We start from the raw sequence: 20,902 nt of genomic DNA, 5'->3' as shown, positions 1-20,902 counted from the left end.
TCAAATTGAATCCATACATTTGCATTATAACACATTATTTTTGAAGATTAAATCAAAGTCTATTTTATTAAAAATACAATAAGCAAACAGCTTAATAAACTTCAAGAATGTAAGACTCCTTTTCCTTCCATTCTTCAATAAGAGCAGAAGCCTTAGCAGCATCAACACCACCATATTGAGTGAGACCATAGACAACAGCATCCTTGACATCAGGAACAGGCCAGGTAGGACCACAGAGATAGAAATGACCCTTTTGATTCAACAAGTATTCACTCAACATTTCAGCGTCTTCCTTCATCTTGTGTTGAATGTAAATCTTTTCCTTCTGGTCACGAGAGAAAGCAAGACCCATATGAGACAAGACACCATCGGCGTGATAAGCTTCCAATTCTTCACCATAAAGATATTCCATAGAACGATGACGAGAACCAAAGTAAAGGACAACAGGACCCACCTTCTTACCAGCAGCCTTAGCCATGTAACGTTCTTGAATGAAAGCACGGAAAGGAGCCATACCAGTACCAAGACCAGCCATGATAACAGGTTGAGTATCAAGAGGTGGTAACTTCATGACAGATGGCTTGATAGAAACAGTAACATTGTCACCCACACGCAAGTTGGACAAGTAGCGAGTACATTGACCATAACGCTTCTTGCCATTGATTTCCCAGTCAACAGCAACAATCAACAAGTGGACAGAGTTCTTGTGCATCTTTTGAGAAGAAGCGATAGAGTAGTGACGAGGCTTGATAGGAGAGACAATCTTGGCAAGGGCTTCAACAGAGGGCTTGGCAGAAGTGAATTCACGCAAGAGTTCCTCATAAGTGACAGTTTCATCCACACGCTTCTTGAAGTCTTCTTTACCTTCAGGAGAAACCAAGTACAACAATTGTTCACGTTCCTTGGGATCAGTAGCAAAAGCAGCAAGAGATTCATAAAACTTCTTGGAAGGACGACCAAAGATATCCAAGTTCTGACTGAACAATTGGAACACAGAACGGACTTCCTCAGTACCTTTCTCACTATCCTTTACAGAGACAACATCATTACCATTCAAACCATACCAGTTCAAGAAGGCTTGGACATCTTCATAGTTGTTGTGACCATGGACACCAAGAGCATCACCAAGTTCATACTTGAGGTTGGAGTCAGAGGTATCGAACTCAATGTGGAAGACATTACGATCATAGGAATCAGGAGTCAAACGACGGTTTTCACTGACATGGATAACATAGGTGCTTTCATGCAAGTCAGGGCGGATAGCAGTTTGAGTCTTGTAAGCCTCGTTGAACATCAATTGCCAGGCAGCCTTATGCCACTTGTTAGATTCAACACCGGCGCCTTCTTCATCATCATCAGCAACAGTAGATTCAGACATGTCCTCATCAACCTCTTCAGCACCAACAAGGCGGTCCACAGGCAAAGCAGGCAAGAAAACATCACTGATTTCCAAGATAGTCCAGGGAGGCAACAATTCGACAGCAGACAATTCCTCAGACACAGCCTTGACAACATCAGACACCACACCAGCCAAAGTGCGCTTCTCTTCTTCATCAGTAGGTTCAATTTCTTGATAGAGTTCAACAAGGTGGTCAGCAACGGAAGAAACCTTTTGAGACAAGGTCAGGAAGACAGCTTCCCAAACAAGGTGAGTGGACTTGATGTTCAAACCAAGGTCTTGAGCAATACGAGCGGCATCAATGGTATACAACTTGGCATTGAGTTGGGTCAAACCAAACTTGAACTCGTTAGACAAGATGCCTTCAACTTCATCACCGTGCTTCCAAGGACCATGAAGAACAACAGTAGCGTTCTTGGCGGCATGAGCCAAAGTGTTGTATTCCTTGATGACAGAGATATCATGGATGGCGATGTATTGGTGAGGAGCAGATTTACTAGCACCATAAGTGAGGTGAGTGTGAGTAACAGGACCACCAACACGGTAAGCATCATGAGTTACACGAGCAGCAACAGGAATACTGGGCTGAACAGCTTGAGCAAGGTGAGCATTGTGAATGGCAGTAGAAGAACCATCTTGACCAACATCCCAAAAGATAGCACTCCAAGCAGCATCACTCTTTTCAAGAGCAATTGTTTCGTCAGAGACAGCAAGAGTGAAGGGCTCAGCAGCAAGGTTGACAAAGGTTTCATGTTCAGCTTCTTTCACAAGAGAAGGAATGTGAGTAGCATGAAGGTGAACAAAACCAGCAGCTTGAGCACTGACTAAACGAGGACGGTGATCACGAGCAATGGGACCAAAGCGGATAGAGGCAGCAATATCTAAATAGAGAGGACCATTGAAAGCATAGAGTCCAGCACCTTCTTCAAGGACAACCACACGGCGAGCAGACTTGGGTAAAGAAGCAATAAAGTCAGCTTCGGACCAGGGGCGGAAGACGCGGACATTTAAGAGACCAACGCTAACGTTCAAGTAGGAAGCTGCACGAGCAACAGCTTGTTCAATAGCAGCATTAGAAGCATTCAAAGTAACCAAGACAGTTTCAGCATCAGTAGCACCAATGTATTCAAAGGGCTTGTAGTTGAGTTGAGCAAGGACCTTCTTGGCAACTTGATAAGCTTCAGTATAAGTGACCTTGTTGGGAATAGTGCTGTCGGCCAACTTTGTCAATTGAGCATAAGAAGTCAAATTGACCTTTTCAATTTGCTTAGAAGCAACAACACCGTTGAAGAAGTGAATGACGGGCAAGCCAACGGAGCGAGCAAGCAAATGAGCAACAATGCTAATGTCATGGGCTTCTTGAGCATTAGAGGAAGACAACAAGATAGCACCAGTGTTACGAGCAGCAAGAACAGCATCGACGTTGGTGGAAGCTACCAAATCTTGGTCATAAGATTGAGCAGCTACATGGAAGACAACAGGTTGACGTTCAACAGCCAAGGTATGCAAATTAGGAATCATAGACAATAATGCTTGAGAAGAAGCCAAGACAGAAACAGTCTTGTTCTGGGCATCAGCAAGAGCACCTTGAACAGCTTGAAGAGCACCAGCACGGGTTTCCATCTCAGCAACCTTGACAAGTTGGCCTGAAGCATTGCGAACAGAAGAAGTCCAGCTAGGTAATTCTTGACCGAGATAACCGGAAGCAGAACCGGGATAGACAAAGACAAGATCAGAAAGACCATAGGCAACATATTCAACAGCATGATTAGCATTTATAAGGCGGACTTGAGAGTCTTGAGAGTTAGCTGTCAGAAGATAAGTAATGGCTTGTTTGACTCTGGATTGCAACAAAATAGAAGCATCTTCATCCACAATGGTTGTTTGACTGCCAGCAGTAGAGGCAGCATCAATTTCCTTCTTTAATTCAGCTGTCACAGCCTTGACAAGCTCAGGGGAAATATCAACTTTGGTATTGTCATGAATGTGGTTGTTGTTGGTAGGAAAAGCGGCACTCTTAACGAGCGATGCAACTAAAGCAACAGAGGAGAACATATCCTTGATCTAATGAATAAGAAAAAGAAAAATGAGGAAATAGATAATTGCCAAAAAAATTATTATCAATGGCACGCCATAGCACTGAAACTATCCATTCACGATCAACAGAAATTGCGCAATTGTTTCTCCGTCCTTGCTCATATTTTTTTAATGGTGAAGTTAGATCGGTTGATTTGATTGGATAATATTCTCCACACATAAGCTCATTTAAATAGAGTGCCTTTTGATCTAATATTTTCCTACAACAAACTATACGGCATACTACAACATGAGATTGAGTGTTACACACAAGGTACTTAGAAAAAAGGGGTCTTGTTTGTGTATTGGTTTTTCCAAAAAAAAAAAGTGAACATTTTCGCATAAATACATTGATTTCAAAAGTCTGGTTGTAATAAACTTGAAGTTTGTCAATTCTCTCTCAATTCATTCTACAATGTTCTTTCTACTTAAAAATAGTCAACATATGCTTAAATAAGATACTTCTTTTAGTTTCAACAAAGATAAATGCCTTTACTTGCTGATCAAACCTTTATTGAAGATTGTACTTGAGGAGTTGGCCTTTATTCATATTAAGTGGTAAATAAAGCGTATTAAACTTGATTTTGATACAACGAGCGGTCTAGTTCTCTCTCTGCTTTTCTTTCTGTCACACTTTTGCTAATAAAAATTTATGGCTATCAGTATCCTCCAGCAAAATAGTCTTTGATTCCTTTTGAATCTTTGGCTAGTTCAAGAGCTGTTTCACGACATGAATGACAATATAGAAAAAACCCAAATGTTTGCTTCAATGTAACAAACATTATGTACTACTAAAGTCAATTAAATTCTCTTTATAAAATATTAAAAAACACTTTTTATTTATATGGTATAAAAAGAGAGAGAGAGAGAGAGAGAGAGTCTATTAAAACTATAAATACATTAAAAGGTATGTCTTGCTTGAAATTAAGCAAAATGATCGTTGTAAACCTTCTTCAACTGTTCCATAAACACAAACATGAGTGTGGTATGAGGACTAAAATAGAAATACATAATCTATTAGTAAACAAGTTATTTGTACACTTTTTCAAATACGTTACCCAATACGAAGGTAATGAGCTAAAAAGCCCTTATAGAGACCACGCACACCTTCAATTTTGATCATCTTGGCAAAACAATCCACAGGTCCTTTGTACAATAAACCTTTACCTGTGTTGGGATCCACACCTTGGTTATACATACGAGTTGAAATGACATCAAAAGGATTCATGGCAAGACAAACCAAAACACCAGTAAACATAGAAGTTGCAAAATGTGTACCGACAGAATCGGGAAAACCAAATCGCTTGAGCAAAATGTCCTTACCAATCATGTATGTAGGCATCTGCACAGCTGATCCAACACCTGCTCTAACCATGGCCGCATCTGCACCACGATAAAGACCTCTAATACCTTCTGTACGATAAATTTGACTGAGTGCATTTACCGCAGAACTCATTTCATGTTGATAACCAATGTTCTTAAACACAGGGGAGAATGATTGTCGGCGGGTCTTGATCAAATACAATGGTGAACCAAGAACAGCACCTACTACACCAGCAAAAGCCCCAGAAAAGACACTGGCGGCCAAAAGACTACCTTCCGATTTGAGTTGTAATGTTTTTTTTACTTTGTTCAAGACAGGCTCGTAAAGACCAAGACGGCTGCCGTTTAAACAAATTTGATAAAAATAAGCAATGCCCAAACCCCTTTGTGCTCCTCGAAGGCCTTCATGTTGAAGTACGACCTTTAATGCTTGAAAACTGTTGTGATAAGGTCGAGATGCTTCTGAAAGAGCGCCTGCCCTGACCAATTCACCTTGCAATTGAAGTCTAGTCTTTACTACCTTGATTTTATTTGTCAGAATATGATAATCATCGCATTTTGTGTTTTACCTCCCAAGGGTTAGTGAAGGTAACAGCACCACAAGCAGCAAGGCCGCCAATAGCGAAACCGACAGCGGTATCTTTGGCTTTGTTTCTAGCCACTGGTTTGAGTTGAACTGGTTTTTGTAGTGTTGACATTGTTAGAGATGAGAGAGAAAAGAGAAAACGTGGGGATAAACTTTGGACCAGTTTTATAACTGATAACCTAAACTACAGAGTGCTGATTGGTTGCTCAAATGACAAATTTTGAATCTTCAGGCCTTAATGGTTCCACATATCAATCGGTTCTTGATTTCACTTGTTCAAGTTTTCCCGGGTAATGAATGCGTATTTGTTAAAGCAGAAAGTCAGCAAGCGATTATTGTAGACAAGAAGCATTAAGCTTTGGTAGCCCACAAATTGAGAATTCAATACTACTCATGGAAATCTTGAGTTTGATAACTCTTGCTCTTCTTTCTGACGCTACAAGACGAAAAATAAAGCTATTGAAAAGCTTAAATACTCAAAATGAGCGCCAGACGTTCCAGTTTTTTTTCAATGTGTTTTCTTGCTAGTTACAGTATGAAAATGATGCGACATAAGCGAAAAAGCTCGTAAACATTTCTTCACATTTGCTCAATATTTTAGCAGCAAAGCTGCTGCGTTCTCTACATCAACAGACTTACAATGCAAAGATCTAAAACTTTTGTTATTGCGTCAAAGCTGAAAAACTACGTCTTCATGCAGTTCTCGGCACAAGCTCGATTTTTGATGCGGCGGGATGAAGATTTGGAGTTACCTTCCGTTTTCAATTTCCGCTCACAGCCATTTTGCATGTCCTGTGTCAGTTCATCCCACGTTCGCATTATAAAATGCCTATATTTTTATCCTCTCATGTTCTTTAGCACTCGAAGCCTCATACAACGCTTTAGAGTCATCCATTGCTAGCACATTTCATATGCCATCTAGAGCAAGAATGCTCAAATCACAGCTTAAACGAGCCATTCTTTGATGCACCATTGCTCGACAACCAGATTATCAAAACAGTCCATTTTTTGTTTGAAACATGTCCTTTTGAGACCAGCAATCGAATGGTATCATTGGTCTGCAAGTTTTGTGACCCATGGGGATCCACGGAGGTCCGTGAAGATGGAAAAAAAAAGTCGATCGAGAATTTTTGGAATGACCCATGTAGGCCTGATCCAACCGAGATGAGGTGAGACAATCTCTAGGCACTTCTGACAAAAAGAAAGCGAGTTTACTAAGACAGAAAAGGCGACTTAATCTGAGCATTGCCCTCAAATCTGCATTCAAAGTTCATTGTACACTGTAAATAATACAAAATAGGTCCATTATAGTATATTGACTAGTAAATGGTTACTTTTTCTTACATCATTTGATGCACAAAATATAAAAAGTAAGACTCGTAGTAGCAAGCGACACCTTTGAGGCTAAAGGAAACAACTTTAAGCATAACAAATCATGAATATCTTGTAGAGGGGCTTTGGATTTTAAACATCGACATTTTCTTCGCTCTTTTCTGCAGCCTTATTACCTTACAGAAGCAAGTGGAGTTCAATGTCCAGACGTGACATTTATCATTAGTGTATATCATTGTCTTAACATTTATCATGCAAGTTCCTATTGATAACTAACAAATGATGCATGTTCACAAATTATCAGCATCATTGAAAACATTGGCTCGATAGTTTTAAAGAACAGAAAAAAAAACGAACACGAAAATTCCTTCTTGTACGCGCATGTTCCGTCAAAGAGCTTTTTATTCTTTATTTTCTCGAGTGAGCAAGCGATACCTTAGAATGGACCACAAAACATATGGTATTGCAAAGAATGGTGTTACCATGAAGATCGAGTTGACAGAGAAAGAGGCTCAGATCTGTAATGTGCTTCAAGGCGTCTCTAGTCTTATTGCACAACAAAGACCTGAACTTCCTCTGATTGAATCCCGTATTGCTGGTGGTTGGGTTCGTGATAAGGTATATAAGCAAGCCTACTTCTCAACCTATACTTATGCAACTTAGCTTCTCGGCAAAGACTGTCATGATCTCGACATTGCCATCAATGACATGATGGGTTATGAGTTTGCAACCTATGTCAATAAATACCTTGAAAGTCAAGGTGTACCCACACGATCGATCGCCAAGATCGATAGTAATCCCGAGAAATCAAAGCACTTGGAAACAGCCACAACTAAACTTTTCGATCAAGAAGTTGACTTTTGTAATTTGCGTACCGAAATCTATGAAGGAGATAGTCGTATCCCCTCTCAAGTGGTAAATAGTCTTTATTTTCAGTAACGCACTCATGTATTTTAGACATTTGGAACACCTTCAGAAGATGCTTATCGCAGAGATATCACCATCAATAGTTTATTTTACAATGTTAACACACATTCTGTTGAAGATTTCACCAACAAAGTAATACATTTTATCGTCCAATTTGGTAGACTAATCAACAATCATAGGGTATTCCTGATCTAATCAAAGGATATATTCGTACACCACTTGCACCCTTTGAGACTTTTCGTGACGATCCTCTTCGTGTAATTCGTTGTATTCGTTTTGCCAGTCGATTCAACTTCAAAATGGTACCCGAATTATGTGAAGCAGCCAAGCACCCCGAGATCAGAGATGCTCTTGTCAGTAAAATTAGCCGAGAACGTATTGGTATTGAGCTTGACAAGATGATCACAGGTCCTTTCCCTCTTTTATCGCTTGAATTGATCCATCAATTGGATTTGTATCCTGTGGTGATGACATCTCCTGCCAACATTGTGCGTGGTACAGTAAGCACTTCAGATACGGCTGTGCGTGCTGTAGCCATTGTTGAATGGCTGTGTTCTCAAGAATCACAGTTATCTTCTACTTCAAAAGAAGAAAAAAGGACGCTTATCTTGGCTGCTAGTGTCTTGCCTTTTCTTGGTGTCTTTGTAGAACAAAAGAACAGAGAAGTCTTGGGTGTTCAATTAGTATTGCGTGATGCTATCAAGGTAAATCAACATGACTTGTTATTGGGATGCTAATACACGATAGACAAACAATGTGGATATCAACACTGTCTCTACTATTTTTCGAGGCATTGACCAACTTCAATCATTAGCCAATCAAAATCTGAATGAACCTGCTTCTCGTTCTCAACTAGGCATGCTTATCCGAGAACTGGGTGCATTATGGCAAACAGCCATCAAAATGACTACGGCAAAAGAATTACTAGATACCCTCTCTCATATTGACTTGGCCAACTTGACTAGTGCTCAACAAGTTTGCAACAAGTATAGTGCATTAATACAATTAGCCTTTGATTATGGCATTGCAGACTGTTATCAATGGAAACATATGGTTGATGGCAAAAGAGCAGCTCAAGTGGTTGGTGTAAAACCAGGTCCTGTTTTGACTGAATTACTCAAGGTTCAAATGACTTGGCAATTAGAACATCCTCAAGGCACAAGAGAAGAATGTGAAGAAGCACTTGTAAAGTACTGGCAAACTAGATAAATAAATAAAAAAAAAGTTTATTTCTTCTTTTGAAAGGTTACTTTGACATTGACCTTGTTGAGTGGTTGATAACGGGGTCTTGATGTTGCCTCATGTTCTACTTTCTCTTTAGTACCAAATTCGGATCGCATTATGGCTTCGAGTTCAAGTTCCATTTTTTGTTGATAACTGAGTTCAGGAGAAGGACTTTTATCTCTTGTGGTGATGATATCTCTTAAAGGCAAAATGTCTTTGGGCTCTTCTTCTTCTTCATCAGAAAGTAAGAAATCAAAACCTTGATTTAAGGGCTTGTTTTCTTTTTCTCCATTGGCTGATTTGAGATGAGCAACCAAATTTCGCTTGCGTTTCTTTTCTACAGGTTCTTGTGGCAATGATGTCTTGTTTAGAGATGTGTCTTCAAAAGGAAAAGTGTGTGGTAGTGTATTTGTATTAAAAGACTGAGGTGATATAGTATTAGGGAAAGGTGTAGTATTATAAAAAGGCATAGTAGGATCATTATCTAATAAGCTAGCAACATCATTAAGTCCAAGTGGATCATTGAGTATATTGTTCACATTCATAGGAGCATTGTACATGGGCTGGGGTTGTTGATAATGATAAAGTATATTGGTATGACTAGCAGGTGTATAATGAGGTAGGTGAGAAGAAGGTTGGGGGTCAAAAGCAAAAATATCAAATGAAGGTTCATAAGATGATGGTGTGGACACAGAAGGCTTGATTTGCTTCTTGGGTGATTTCTTTTTAGTTTTCTGTACAGGCGAGGATGAAGTAGAGGATGAACAAGAAGGTGAAGGTGAAGATTTTGTGAGTTTTTGCTTTGATTTCTTTTTCACCAGTTTCGTATCAGGTACGGCTCTTCTTTCCGCTGAAGCTACCATTAGTTTGATTTCGAGTGCTTTCTTATCTATCTTGGCTGGAAAATCAAAGATAGCATCGTCAATATTTGGTTCTTTGGGTGTTGGTTTGGGTTGTGAGAGTTCAACAGAAGAGTTGGAGGAAGAAGGTGAAGGAAGAGAGACTACTTTCTTGTTGTTTTCTTCTATCGCAGTATGGGAAAAGGGCACTTTACGTTTGAAAGTAAAAAGTGGCTCTCTCTTCTTTATGCCTCCAAACGCTGTAAACATATTTATGAAAGAAAAGAACAAAAAATTTTTCTTTCTGAGCCTATCAATCTCTATGAAACGCGTGCAATCTAAATATCGCGTGAAAAAAAAAGGGCGCGTAAATTCTCCTAATTTCTTTATTTGGCATTGTTTATTTTATACATTGTAAGATCTAAGGGTCATTCTTTTCATGATATATATATATATATATATATACTGTCTAAACAAGGTCAATAGCACTTTCAACTTCTTCTGATTGGCGTACAATACGGTAGTTTCCTGCACTTCTTTGAATTCCAATGCCTTTGTGACGAATCATTTTCTTAATTTCATCTACCCAAAAGACAGTACTGGTCACTAGAATAATTTTGAACAATTCAGACAAAGAAAGGGGCTCTGTTTGGAAAATAGACTGGAAAAAGGGTACATAGACAACAAACATCTGAGCTACAATGGAGCCACCTACAGCAATGTTAAACATTCTGTTCGAAAAGAAGCCAATAGAGAAAATGGATTGCTTTTCTGATCGACAAGCCAACGCATTAAACATATCAAAGAAGACAAAAGTAGTAAACGTCTATAGTGTGTGTGTGTGTGTGTGTGTGTTAGATCATACGATAAACAGACTTACTTACCATAGTAGCATCTTTGTTAGTTACGACACCATCAGCCATCTCAGAGACATAAACAAACATGGTGCCCAAAGTAACAATGACAGCTGCAGTCAAGACACGGGCGATTAAGCGAGACGTCAAGATATTTGTATTACGTGACCTTGGTGGCTTCTTCATGATTTCAGGATCAACAGGCTCAACACCTAAAGATTGAGCAGGAGGACCATCCATAATAATGTCTAATATCAAAAGTAAGCCTCTATTTTTTATATTCTTCATACTTTACTAATCCAAAGAATTTGCATAGCATTCAAAGGCGTCTTGAGTCCAAACAAAGTAGAGATAGCAATCAAAGAGAGAGCAGAGATACTTGTACTCAATTGGAAAGTCAAAAAGTTTTGAATATTGTAGAAAATAGCCTTGCCTTCTTCAATAGCATTCAAAATAGTAGAGAAATCATCATCTACCAAAATCATATCGGCTGCTTCTTTGGAGACATCCGTACCACTCTTGCCCATGGAAATACCAATATCAGCCATTTTCAAGGCAGGAGCATCATTGACACCATCACCGGTCATTGCAACCACAGCTCCTGTTTCTTGGAATGCACGTACAATAGCTAACTTATGCTTGGGGGTGGTTCGAGCAAAGACAGAGACGGAATGGATCATTTCTTGCAACTGGCGTTCTGACATGGTTTCAATATCATGACCAGTAATACAGCTTCCTTTAGAATTAATAGGGATACATAAACGACGAGCAATAGACATGGCAGTGGCTTCAGAATCACCTGTGATCATGACCACCTTAACACCACCTTGAATCAACTTTTTAATGGCATCACCTACACCTGGACGAGGAGGATCATGTACAGCCAAGAAACCAGTATAGCACAAGTTGTTTTCATTAGAGCCAAAGGCTGTACTGAGCACACGGAGACCATGAGAACTCATAGCAGCAACATGTTGAGTAACAGCTTCTTTTAATTCAGGTGTGAAGGGATGCTTTGTGAAATCAGAGGTATAATAAGTAGTACACTTGTCAATGAGGACTTCAGTAGCACCCTTGACATACACTATGCCAGAAGTTGTTTGGTCATCTTTTTCACGACAAGTGACAGACATGAATTTGGTATCAGAATCAAAAGGAACTTCATTTAAACGATCATAGTGCTATGCTATATTAGAAGCAACATTTAAATACATGCAGTCACTTACAATACGCTCATCTTGCATACCACTGCGAATAACAACATCCAGTAAGGCCATTTCAGTAGGCTGACCATAGATCTTGTTGTTTTCACCCACTAATGCATTGTTACACAAATTACCAATACGAAGTGTTTGACGCAAGGCTTCAGACATGTTGGAAGGTACCTTGTATTCATAATCAAATGTCTCTTGGTTTTCAATAGTAAATACTTTGGTGACAGTCATTTGGTTGACAGTCAAGGTACCTGTCTTATCAGCACAGACAACATTGACACTACCTAATGTTTCAACAGAAGGTAATTGCTTTACAATAGCTTTACGATTTGCCATACGAAGCACACCAAGAGCAAGAGTTACTGTGACGACAATAGGCAGACCTTCAGGAATAGCAGCCACAGCCAAACTCACTTGTTTTATGTCAGCCATTGTATATAGTATCATAAATAAGCTTACCACCAATCGTGAACATATCTAACCAACTACGCTTTTGAATCACACCAATCAATACAATCACACCAATCACACCGAATGAGAATATGGAGAGTTGTTTGCCGAGATCGTTCATGCTTATTTGAAGAGGTGTCTTTCTTACTTCGACCTAACAAAAGAGTCAATAAACAGATTCAACTTGGTAAGTTTACCTCTTGCATAAGCTCAAAAACATGACCAAATTCAGTGCTTTTACCAGTCGCTACAACAATACCTTCACCGTGTCCGTTGCGTACAAGTGTACCCATGAAGGCAATATTTTCTCGTTCATTCAAAGCTAACTCAGCATATGAAGTTGTGGCTAATACGTCGGCAATCTTTCTTCTGGGCTTGTTTTCACCTGTCAAATTTGACTCATCAATTTCTAACCCAACACTCTATACACAGTTCAGTTCTATAGTTGTATTCGATGGACTTACAGATACCAAACGGCAATCAGCAGGAATACGATCGCCTACACCGAAATGAACAATATCACCCGGCACCAAATCATTTGCCAACACATCAGCAATTTGTCCATCTCTGTATTATTTTATCAGAAACAATACTTGTTTTAACGCGTCTTTATACCTCACTAAATGACAATGATGTGGTACGAGTTTGTTTAATGCTTCCAGTGATTTCTCGGATCGATATTCTTGAACAAAAGCAACTAAGAACAAATTAAGCATTTTGTATGAATAGCATTATGTTTACCTGTAACTACAATCATAATAGCCTGCAGAGTATAATAAAAAAAAAAGGGAGAGTATATATATGTGTGTGTGCTTAATAAAAGGAGGATAAATTCAGGAGATAAACAAAATTACCATAGTAATACTAATAGCGTCGTCAAACTGACCCATAAGGACAGAAACACCGGCAGAGCCGAGTAAGAGTAAGATAAGAGGATCCTTAAAGGAATCAATAAATTTGGAAAACAGGGATTCTTCTTCGCCTGCTTCTAGTTCATTGATTCCGTAAATAGTACGCAAACCAAGTACATCTGATGTGTTTAAGCCTCTTTTTATGTCTGTGTTGAACTCATGAGCAACCTGTTCCACAGACTGTCGAGCTGCTTTAGCAGATGGTGTTGTCTTTCCTGTTGATAATGTCGCCATAGTAAACTATGCCAACTCGTATAAACGAAAAATATGACAGTTAAAAAAAAAAAAAAAAAAAAAAAGAAATAAAAGAAAAGAAATAAAGCCCCTTTACACACGCAGAATCTCGAAAACACAAAAATTAAAGAGGCGCATTATTTGATACGACCCAGTGCTTCTTTATTGTTTCTTTTAGTTTTCTTGTTTCTTTTCTTTGTTTACTTTGTTTGTATTCACTTGCATGAACATCAAAAGAGGAGATAGAGAGAGAAGGGCAGAAGGGCAGAAGGGGAGAAGGGGAGAAGGGGAGAAAGACAATATCTTGACAGCAATTAAGAAAGGAGCCAATCAAACATTGAGACGAAATTGTTGCACACAATTTAAAAAAGAATTCCAGGGAGAAGAAAGAGTCGATCATTGTTTGAAAAAGAAAGATGATCAACATTTCGATGTCCGCGTAGGAAACGCTTTTCTTGGACAAGAATGCCGTGTAACTGGTATTTTTTTATTAGATACATACAATTTACGATGCCCGATTTGAGAGATATACAATGAGCTTCATTCCCACTATTCGCTTTTCTCTGCAAACTAAACTTATTTTGGTCGGAGACCAAGGCTCGTTTGTATCAGATCAATCCTTGTAACTGTATGCCTTGAAAGGTACTAAAGTTCGCTCAGTTCATCTTCAGTTTTCATTTTTTGAACATGGCTACTTGTTAAGGTGACTCTATCGAAGCAACTTTAAAAGTTGCTGACACAATGTGGAACAATATCACAAAGAACCTTTCTGTCAATGTTTTCGCAAGCTTTGGCAATCGTAGCTAGATTTTTTTCTCGAGAACTGAGCTGAAGATTGAAGGTGGAGTCTATCGTCGTTTTGCAGCCAAAACAAAAGTGGTTCATTTCTAATTTTTAGGCCCAACAAGCATATCTATGTGTACCTTTTTGGTAGTCTAAACCTTTCAATCTAGCTATGAACCTAGCTATACTTTTTTTACGTAAATATATTGATAATCATAAGACGCTTCTTTCTTTAATATAAAAGGCAGGTCAGTGTTCTATCGCCTACAGGAAGCAGCCAATAGAATTCCAATTTTGGCTAAAGCGCTATCGGGGCTGGTTACGCGGTGCGGTAAGCAACTATTCCCAAGAAAACGATGAAGCTCACCCTATACAGTCGCAGTAAAGGCTCGAAATTAGATATATTCTTCCTTCTTTCGTAGGATCACTTCTTGAACAATGACCGTAAGTGTCCTTATTAGCCATCTGATGCGAAACGAGAGATGGATGGATTATGTTGAATATGAGATGAATTGATTGTTTTGGATAGTTGGCTATTGATCTTTTAAATCCTTCTGTTGAACACGAAAAGCGTTCTCACAAGCTCAAGCGTTTGGTGCAATCTCCCAACTCTTACTTTATGGATGTCAAATGTCCTGGTATGTAGAATGTTCAATTGATGAGTAGTTCATTAACATGCATAATATATAGGTTGTTTAAACATTAGCACTGTCTTCAGTCATGCTCAAACTGTTGTCTTGTGTTCTTCTTGTGGTACTGTTCTCTGTCAACCTACTGGTGGTCGTGCTCGTTTGACTGAAGGTTGTTCTTTCCGTAGAAAGGCCAACTAGATTTTACCATCAATCTGTATACATTCACACTTACACTTGTGTGCGCAATATTTCCACACACACACACACGTGCGCACATACAATTACATATACACACAAAAATTATATATATACACAGACGCAGCTGCGACATGCCTACGCCTAATAAAAAAAATGATATTGATTCAAACTGTATTTTCTATTTCTTTTTAGATGGCACCATAAGTTTTTTCTACAAGTAATTTCTGCTTCTTGGCTGTTGTATTGCGTCTGTTTAACATATGTCTTCGGATCACTCGAACCTTGTTTGTTACTAGTAAAAATATGAGTATCAAATAAAGACAATAGTGTCATTTACCATCCACATAAACATCTGTTTCGTCAATAATTTCCTAATTCAAAAGAGATGAGTGATTACATAATATTAATGCAAACAATGTTACTTCGCCAATAAGTTCTTCAATCACATCTTCTAAAGTAATGACACCAATAGCACCATGAGTATCGTTTGTGACAAGTGCCATATGGCCTATAAACACATAGACTAAGTATGGTTACTGTCTGATTCCACTTACTCTTGCCCTCTTGAAAGAAATTAAGGATGTCAAGACAACTTGTATCAGGTCCTGTCTCAGGCAATGCACTCAAGGGCAGCTGTTTCATTGGCAAAGCGTCTTCGGGATCATAAGTAATCAAACGCTTTGTCAATAACATGCCGACAAAATGAGCCTTGTCATCAGGCGCATGGATAGGAATACGAGAATAACCAGCTGTCAAGATTTTATCAACTAATGTTTCATCTAAAATATCGTCTGTTGAAAGTGTAAAGACGTCTTTGATAGGTGTCATGATAAACGAAACAGGTTTTTGTTTCAAGTCGAGTACAGCACCAATAATGGTTACTTCATCGGAAGTCAGTGCATCTACGTCGGAAGGATGGACTGCTTGGTGTAAGGAAACCAGTGTTTTTAAACCAGCCTTCTTGTAGACTGTGCCATGCGATTCACCAAGGACATAGTCTAACAATTTGGCTATGGGATAGGCAATAGGGTACATAATGTACATCAATACCAATACCATCCTATTTGAATGGTTAAATTATGATTTGACAAGCACTACTTTTTACCATGCTGTTTTTGCACCAATTGCTAATCCATGTCGGACACATATGGCTACACAAAAAAATGTCGATTATTCCTACATTAAAAAAAAAAGGAAGCTTACATTGAGGTATCACTCTATTCAGATGTTAGTTCTAATCCATTATACATAGTTTATACTTTACTCTCCAAAAATAACAATGAGAGCTGTAGAAATGACAACAGCTTGCCAACCTCCACTTAAGACACCATGTAAAATAATAGGCAGTGTTTCATTGACAATGACATTCGAAAGTAATAAAGTCACTAGTACCCAATGATTTCCTCGATCTAAAAGAGCTAAAACTTGTTTTGCATTCCTTCTTTCTGAAGGTGTACCGGATTCGATTAATACATGGAGATTTGTCTTGTCAAGGCCCATTAAACCAATCGTCAATCCTAAGAGAAGAGTCAGTAAAATCACATCTACATAAAGATACGTGCCTGCAAATACACCTCCTATAAAAACTAAAAATAGGATACACAAAAGTTTTTCATAAAGCTCAAATGATTGTACACGACTTTCGTTAAATAATAACGGTTGTCCCCATATTTTTTTAATGACAAGTTGAAGTAGTAATAGCCTTTTCAGCATAGCGTAAGAAAGAAAAAGAAAGAAAAAAGAGGAAGAAAAAAGAGAGTAAAAAAGAAGGATAAGTATCGTTTAAAGTGCCGCATTTAGGAGAACAAACAATTCATTATAGACTGTTACTAACAATCGCACTGGATCGGCTTATTATAAAGTTTTCTTTTTTTTTTTTTCAAGTTCTACTTTAGATCACATATAATTGCATAGATATGAAAAAGTACTTTTCTTTCAAACACAATCATGATAAAGCAAATGTTACTTAAACTTACACAAACTCAGGTTCATTTTCATAAATAAAAAGCCTTCGTTCACGGAAGTAGAAGTCCGATGTCAATCTTTTACCCTTTGAAATAATTTCTTTGCTCTTGCCTATAGACTCCAATTACAATGAACATGTGGCGCTAGCCTTTAGACGTATATTAAAAGAATGAAAAAAAGCGATAGAGTGTACTACCCACAAATCTAAAGAGACTAAGACCAGCTACGCTCCATAATAAAAAGCTCATGTAACTATTTGTCCTTGTATCGAACTCGCCTACACAATTAAACCTGTCAATGAACTATCCGCTTTGACGATTGTTCTACCTAGCTTGCCAAGATTGTTCACAGTACAGATAGCAATCACGAGTATTAAATTTGTAAGTATCCAACAGACCACAAGCCTCGTACGAAAGTTCTTGTAATAGTCTTCCTGTCTCTGCTTGGGATCGCCTGTTTTTATAGACAGCACCTTGTGTTCCAGATTCTGGACAGATGCTTCATACAGATAACCCACGTCTTTTTGTTCAGGCAAAGTGACTTCTGCTGTAGTTTTGCCTACTTTTGTTTCAACATGTCCTAAATAAGGTACCAAAGTGATGTCTTTTGTACCCCAACTAACATCATGAGTATTGCAAAAAGCGTACGTGTTTAAAATGTTAATGTAACTTGGTGCGAGCAAAAAATACTGCAAGAAACTTGTCACCATATGCCATGGATCTAGGAAAATAAGACTGGATAAAATATAGACGCCAAATGTAGAAGAAAGAGAAATGACAATATCTCGAAAGGGCCCATTAGAAATAAGGTCCACAATATTTTGTGGTTTTGACAGTTCAGAAAAAATACCATCGTAGGCAATCCACACAGACGCAAAAATTACATAGATCATAAGTAATGAGAAAAAAACCATGATCAAGCCATACGATCCTTGAGAACTATCAACACATAAGACACACATTTTCTTTTCTTCTTTTGTTTTTTCCTCTTTACCCTTGCGGACGATTGCCTATGGACATCAGAAATAAACAAATCATCAAGACAGCGTATATATAACTTAGTATAGTATGCACTACATTAGCTGTATTTTTATCAAATGGTGGATTTGACATGGTAGCTAATGACTTTGTCAAGATATAAAAACTAATAAAAAAGTTGCCCTTGTATGTTGTAAATTAAATAATCAATTGATTTACGACTTACGAGAGCAAACCATGAAAAAAGCCAATTGATACACAAATAGATCAACTCTATAAGTAATAGAAATTTCCTTTTGCCCGTATGATTCGTATTTAAAATTTTCCCCCAATGAACAAGGCTATAAACACCAGCAAAGAAAGATCCTCATTGCAAAAATTGAGCTTGATATAGTTATGTGTTGCTTATCTTACCATTTAACCATCTTCTACGTTGTGCAATAAATTCAGCAATGGTGAAGGGCACATCTGTTTCTCCATAAGCTCCAGAGACATAATACAATCGCCATTGTGAATTTCTTTTGGCTACCAATTCATAGCACAAAATCCGATCTTCAGCTAAATACATATTGGCATCAAATATACCTTCCAAGGATGCTACTAATGGGCTTGATGTGTCGCCCAAAAAATATTTTTTCAATGGTCCTTCATGTGTCATAGGATCATTCTGAATAGCAGAATATCGATAGGCTGAGAATGCACCAGGCAATACTTGAATATATCCCAAAAGACTCTCCAAGGGTTTGTCGAGGATATTTGAGATTTTATATTCAAAGTTTTGTGCCCCCACTAATGGATTTAATAGATAGACACCACCCTTACCTGTCATGACTTTGATTTGTCCACATGCACCACCAATATCTCTATGTTTATGAAATGGATGCCATAGTTTATAAATCGAATGAGGACCGGGTCTTGTTCCAACATCCATTAGAATGCAAACATTGGGTTGAAGAACAGGACAAATGGCTTGAAAGAACCAGCGATGTGAATTGATCTTGCGCTGGTTTTTTTCTTTGAGGCAAAAAATGATTTGTGTAGGCACAATGCCATCCATAACGCCTTGGTATGTCAAGTCTGGTGTTAGTGATAACTGAGTTGTGTACTATAAGCTATTCAGTCTGCGAGCAATCCACACTATGCTTATACCTCGTACAGATGAGCATGAACAGGTTTATCGTTGATTGCATTTTTAGCAATTCCTTCTTGGTAGACGCCCAAAACGGAAATCAGATCAAGCACTTTTCCATTTAGTTTCTCTCTTCCATCTGCAATTATGCAAACCACAACTTTTTGCCATGCATTTTCACCCTATTGAAACAGATAAATCTCTTTGAAGCTATACATAGGGAGCTTTTCTTAATTTACCCAAACTGAAGAGCGATACCGTTTTGCTAGTTGACCAATATTTTTCATAATACCATGCAATGTTCTTGATAACAAGACTTCATCTTCCTATAGAATGTTTAATGCATAAATTCGAACAAACAGTCACCGACATTGTACATCGTGATACAGATAGCGATCTCTGTTTCTCGCTTTATAAACTCTTGTCTGAGTGTATAAGACCTAGATTGAAATTCGGATGGATCACAGGTAACTGCTGTATATCGCATAAGATTAAACTCGGGCGAGTCACGCAATGGTACTCGCTCTAGGTATTGAGTAGGTACAGGGCAATTCAAGACAAGTCTTCCTTGAGGCATTTGGACGAGTCGTTTGACTGTCTTGTATCTTCTTTCTTGCCTAGCAGGTGCATAATAATAGTGGTTGGAAGAGATATCGGGTGACAATGGTGGCAAAGGTGCAGAGGGGCGGTAAATTGGTGGTGTTTGGTAATAGTGATATTCCATAAGTATAAAAAAAGGAAAGAGAGAAGTCTTGTTATTGTTTTGATTTAAATGGTAAAGGTTAGGTAATACACGCATAACTTTTATTTATATTTATTCATGAGATACAAAATTTGATAAAAATACCTGTTACAGTAATGACAACTTTTAATTGATATAAAATATTTTGCATAATATTCATCATTTGTCATATTTAAGGATGTTCTCTTTGGGCATCGAAAATACCAAGTATCGTAGTATGTCTTGATCGCCTATTGTTTGTGCATCGAATGATGAAAATATGAGTGTCTGTCTACTAGTCAATATCTACTGAAAGGTGTCTCTTTTATACTGATTACAGTGTACAATGAGCTTTGAATGCATATTTGAAGGCAATGCTCAGATCAAGTCGCCTTTTTCTGTCTTAGTAAACTCGTTTTCTTTTCCTTGAAAGTGCCTAGAGAACGTCTTCTCTGATTTTGGTGGGACCAGACCTACATTGGATCATTCCAAAATTTTTGATCAAGTTTCTGTCGAAAAATAAATTTCACAAAACTGCCAAAGTAATGATACCATTCGATTTCTTGCCCCCAAAGAACACGTTTTAAATGAGAAAACGGATTTTTTTGATAATATAATTGTCGAGTAATGGCGCATCAAAGAATAGTGCATTTAAGCAGTGTTTTGAGCGTTTTTGCTCTAGATGGCATATAAAATCAGTTATAAATGGCTCTTTCTAAAACACTTTGTATAACTTTGAGTGACGGAGAATATAGAAAAGTAAGAATATAGGTATTTTATAATATAGATGTGGAGTAAATGGACAAAAGATGTACAGGATGGCTAGTGTTAGAGGTTGAAAATAGAAGTAATTCGGTTCTTTCCAGCTGCATCGAAATCGGGCTTCTTTTAGTGGGTCCCTCCCAAGACCACTAATACGTGCGGCAAATAAAATGCTTAGAGCAATTTTATTTTCAAAATCTATAGATATATGCGAAAATGGTCGCTTTTTTGGAGTAGACTACGTTTGTTTCAGCATTTTCTTTTGTATCTTTCTACCTCTATCAAATGTATTTTGGCCTCTAAGATTGTACATAAGTTGCCAATAATACCTATCTGTACTTTTAACTTTCAATAATCAGGACAATT

General features: G+C 38.1%; 8 protein-coding genes across 8 annotated transcripts; 2 read left to right on the top strand and 6 right to left on the bottom strand.

The window, feature by feature from the left end:
- Window positions 1-91: 91 nt before the first annotated feature.
- On the bottom strand, window positions 92-3,454 carry B0P05DRAFT_478629 (uncharacterized protein; the record flags this gene model as incomplete). The annotated part of the gene is made up of 2 exons (XM_051575024.1): window positions 92-1,569; window positions 1,690-3,454. The coding sequence occupies 2 exons, from the start codon at window positions 3,452-3,454 to the stop codon at window positions 92-94; spliced, it is 3,243 nt and encodes a 1,080-aa protein (XP_051430680.1).
- Window positions 3,455-4,323: 869 nt separating this feature from the next.
- B0P05DRAFT_559319 (mitochondrial carrier domain-containing protein) lies at window positions 4,324-5,529 on the bottom strand. The gene is made up of 2 exons (XM_051580256.1): window positions 5,368-5,529; window positions 4,324-5,318 (listed from the first exon to the last, which is right to left on the bottom strand). Exons 1-2 carry the CDS (start codon window positions 5,494-5,496, stop codon window positions 4,530-4,532), a joined length of 918 nt encoding a protein of 305 aa, XP_051430679.1. The 5' UTR covers window positions 5,497-5,529; the 3' UTR covers window positions 4,324-4,529.
- A 1,895-nt stretch (window positions 5,530-7,424) lies between these two features.
- B0P05DRAFT_581543 (uncharacterized protein) lies at window positions 7,425-8,852 on the top strand (the record flags this gene model as incomplete). Its single annotated transcript, XM_051582111.1, has 4 exons — window positions 7,425-7,631; window positions 7,674-7,775; window positions 7,823-8,347; window positions 8,391-8,852. The coding sequence occupies 4 exons, from the start codon at window positions 7,425-7,427 to the stop codon at window positions 8,850-8,852; spliced, it is 1,296 nt and encodes a 431-aa protein (XP_051430678.1).
- A 1-nt stretch (window position 8,853) lies between these two features.
- On the bottom strand, window positions 8,854-10,017 carry B0P05DRAFT_559314 (uncharacterized protein). Its single transcript, XM_051580255.1, has one exon. The coding sequence runs from the start codon at window positions 9,974-9,976 to the stop codon at window positions 8,870-8,872; it is 1,107 nt and encodes a 368-aa protein (XP_051430677.1). The 5' UTR covers window positions 9,977-10,017; the 3' UTR covers window positions 8,854-8,869.
- A 68-nt stretch (window positions 10,018-10,085) lies between these two features.
- On the bottom strand, window positions 10,086-13,421 carry B0P05DRAFT_559308 (PMR1-type calcium-transporting P-type ATPase). Its single transcript, XM_051580254.1, has 10 exons — window positions 13,079-13,421; window positions 12,966-12,987; window positions 12,840-12,921; window positions 12,689-12,791; window positions 12,422-12,646; window positions 12,234-12,378; window positions 11,787-12,187; window positions 10,856-11,741; window positions 10,591-10,808; window positions 10,086-10,532 (listed from the first exon to the last, which is right to left on the bottom strand). Exons 1-10 carry the CDS (start codon window positions 13,367-13,369, stop codon window positions 10,176-10,178), a joined length of 2,730 nt encoding a protein of 909 aa, XP_051430676.1. The 5' UTR covers window positions 13,370-13,421; the 3' UTR covers window positions 10,086-10,175.
- Window positions 13,422-14,590: 1,169 nt separating this feature from the next.
- B0P05DRAFT_591147 (40S ribosomal protein S27) lies at window positions 14,591-14,982 on the top strand (the record flags this gene model as incomplete). Its single annotated transcript, XM_051582873.1, has 3 exons — window positions 14,591-14,596; window positions 14,682-14,790; window positions 14,843-14,982. 3 exons carry the CDS (start codon window positions 14,591-14,593, stop codon window positions 14,980-14,982), a joined length of 255 nt encoding a protein of 84 aa, XP_051430675.1.
- A 229-nt stretch (window positions 14,983-15,211) lies between these two features.
- Window positions 15,212-17,026, bottom strand: B0P05DRAFT_278150 (uncharacterized protein). Its single transcript, XM_051573423.1, has 7 exons — window positions 16,545-17,026; window positions 16,247-16,499; window positions 16,186-16,199; window positions 16,088-16,133; window positions 15,537-16,042; window positions 15,320-15,490; window positions 15,212-15,274 (listed from the first exon to the last, which is right to left on the bottom strand). Exons 1-6 carry the CDS (start codon window positions 16,693-16,695, stop codon window positions 15,354-15,356), a joined length of 1,107 nt encoding a protein of 368 aa, XP_051430674.1. The 5' UTR covers window positions 16,696-17,026; the 3' UTR covers window positions 15,212-15,274; window positions 15,320-15,353.
- An 82-nt stretch (window positions 17,027-17,108) lies between these two features.
- On the bottom strand, window positions 17,109-19,777 carry B0P05DRAFT_581539 (chitin synthase 1; the record flags this gene model as incomplete). The annotated part of the gene is made up of 8 exons (XM_051582110.1): window positions 17,109-17,224; window positions 17,275-17,885; window positions 17,941-18,107; window positions 18,151-18,290; window positions 18,339-19,029; window positions 19,074-19,235; window positions 19,293-19,379; window positions 19,424-19,777. The coding sequence occupies 8 exons, from the start codon at window positions 19,775-19,777 to the stop codon at window positions 17,109-17,111; spliced, it is 2,328 nt and encodes a 775-aa protein (XP_051430673.1).
- Window positions 19,778-20,902: the final 1,125 nt, after the last annotated feature.

Source organism: Gilbertella persicaria, assembly GCF_025201335.1.
Source record: "Gilbertella persicaria strain CBS 190.32 chromosome Unknown B0P05scaffold_54, whole genome shotgun sequence".
In the NCBI taxonomy this organism is placed as follows: domain Eukaryota; kingdom Fungi; phylum Mucoromycota; class Mucoromycetes; order Mucorales; family Choanephoraceae; genus Gilbertella; species Gilbertella persicaria.
This window is presented reverse-complemented; position numbering and strand designations above follow the sequence as displayed.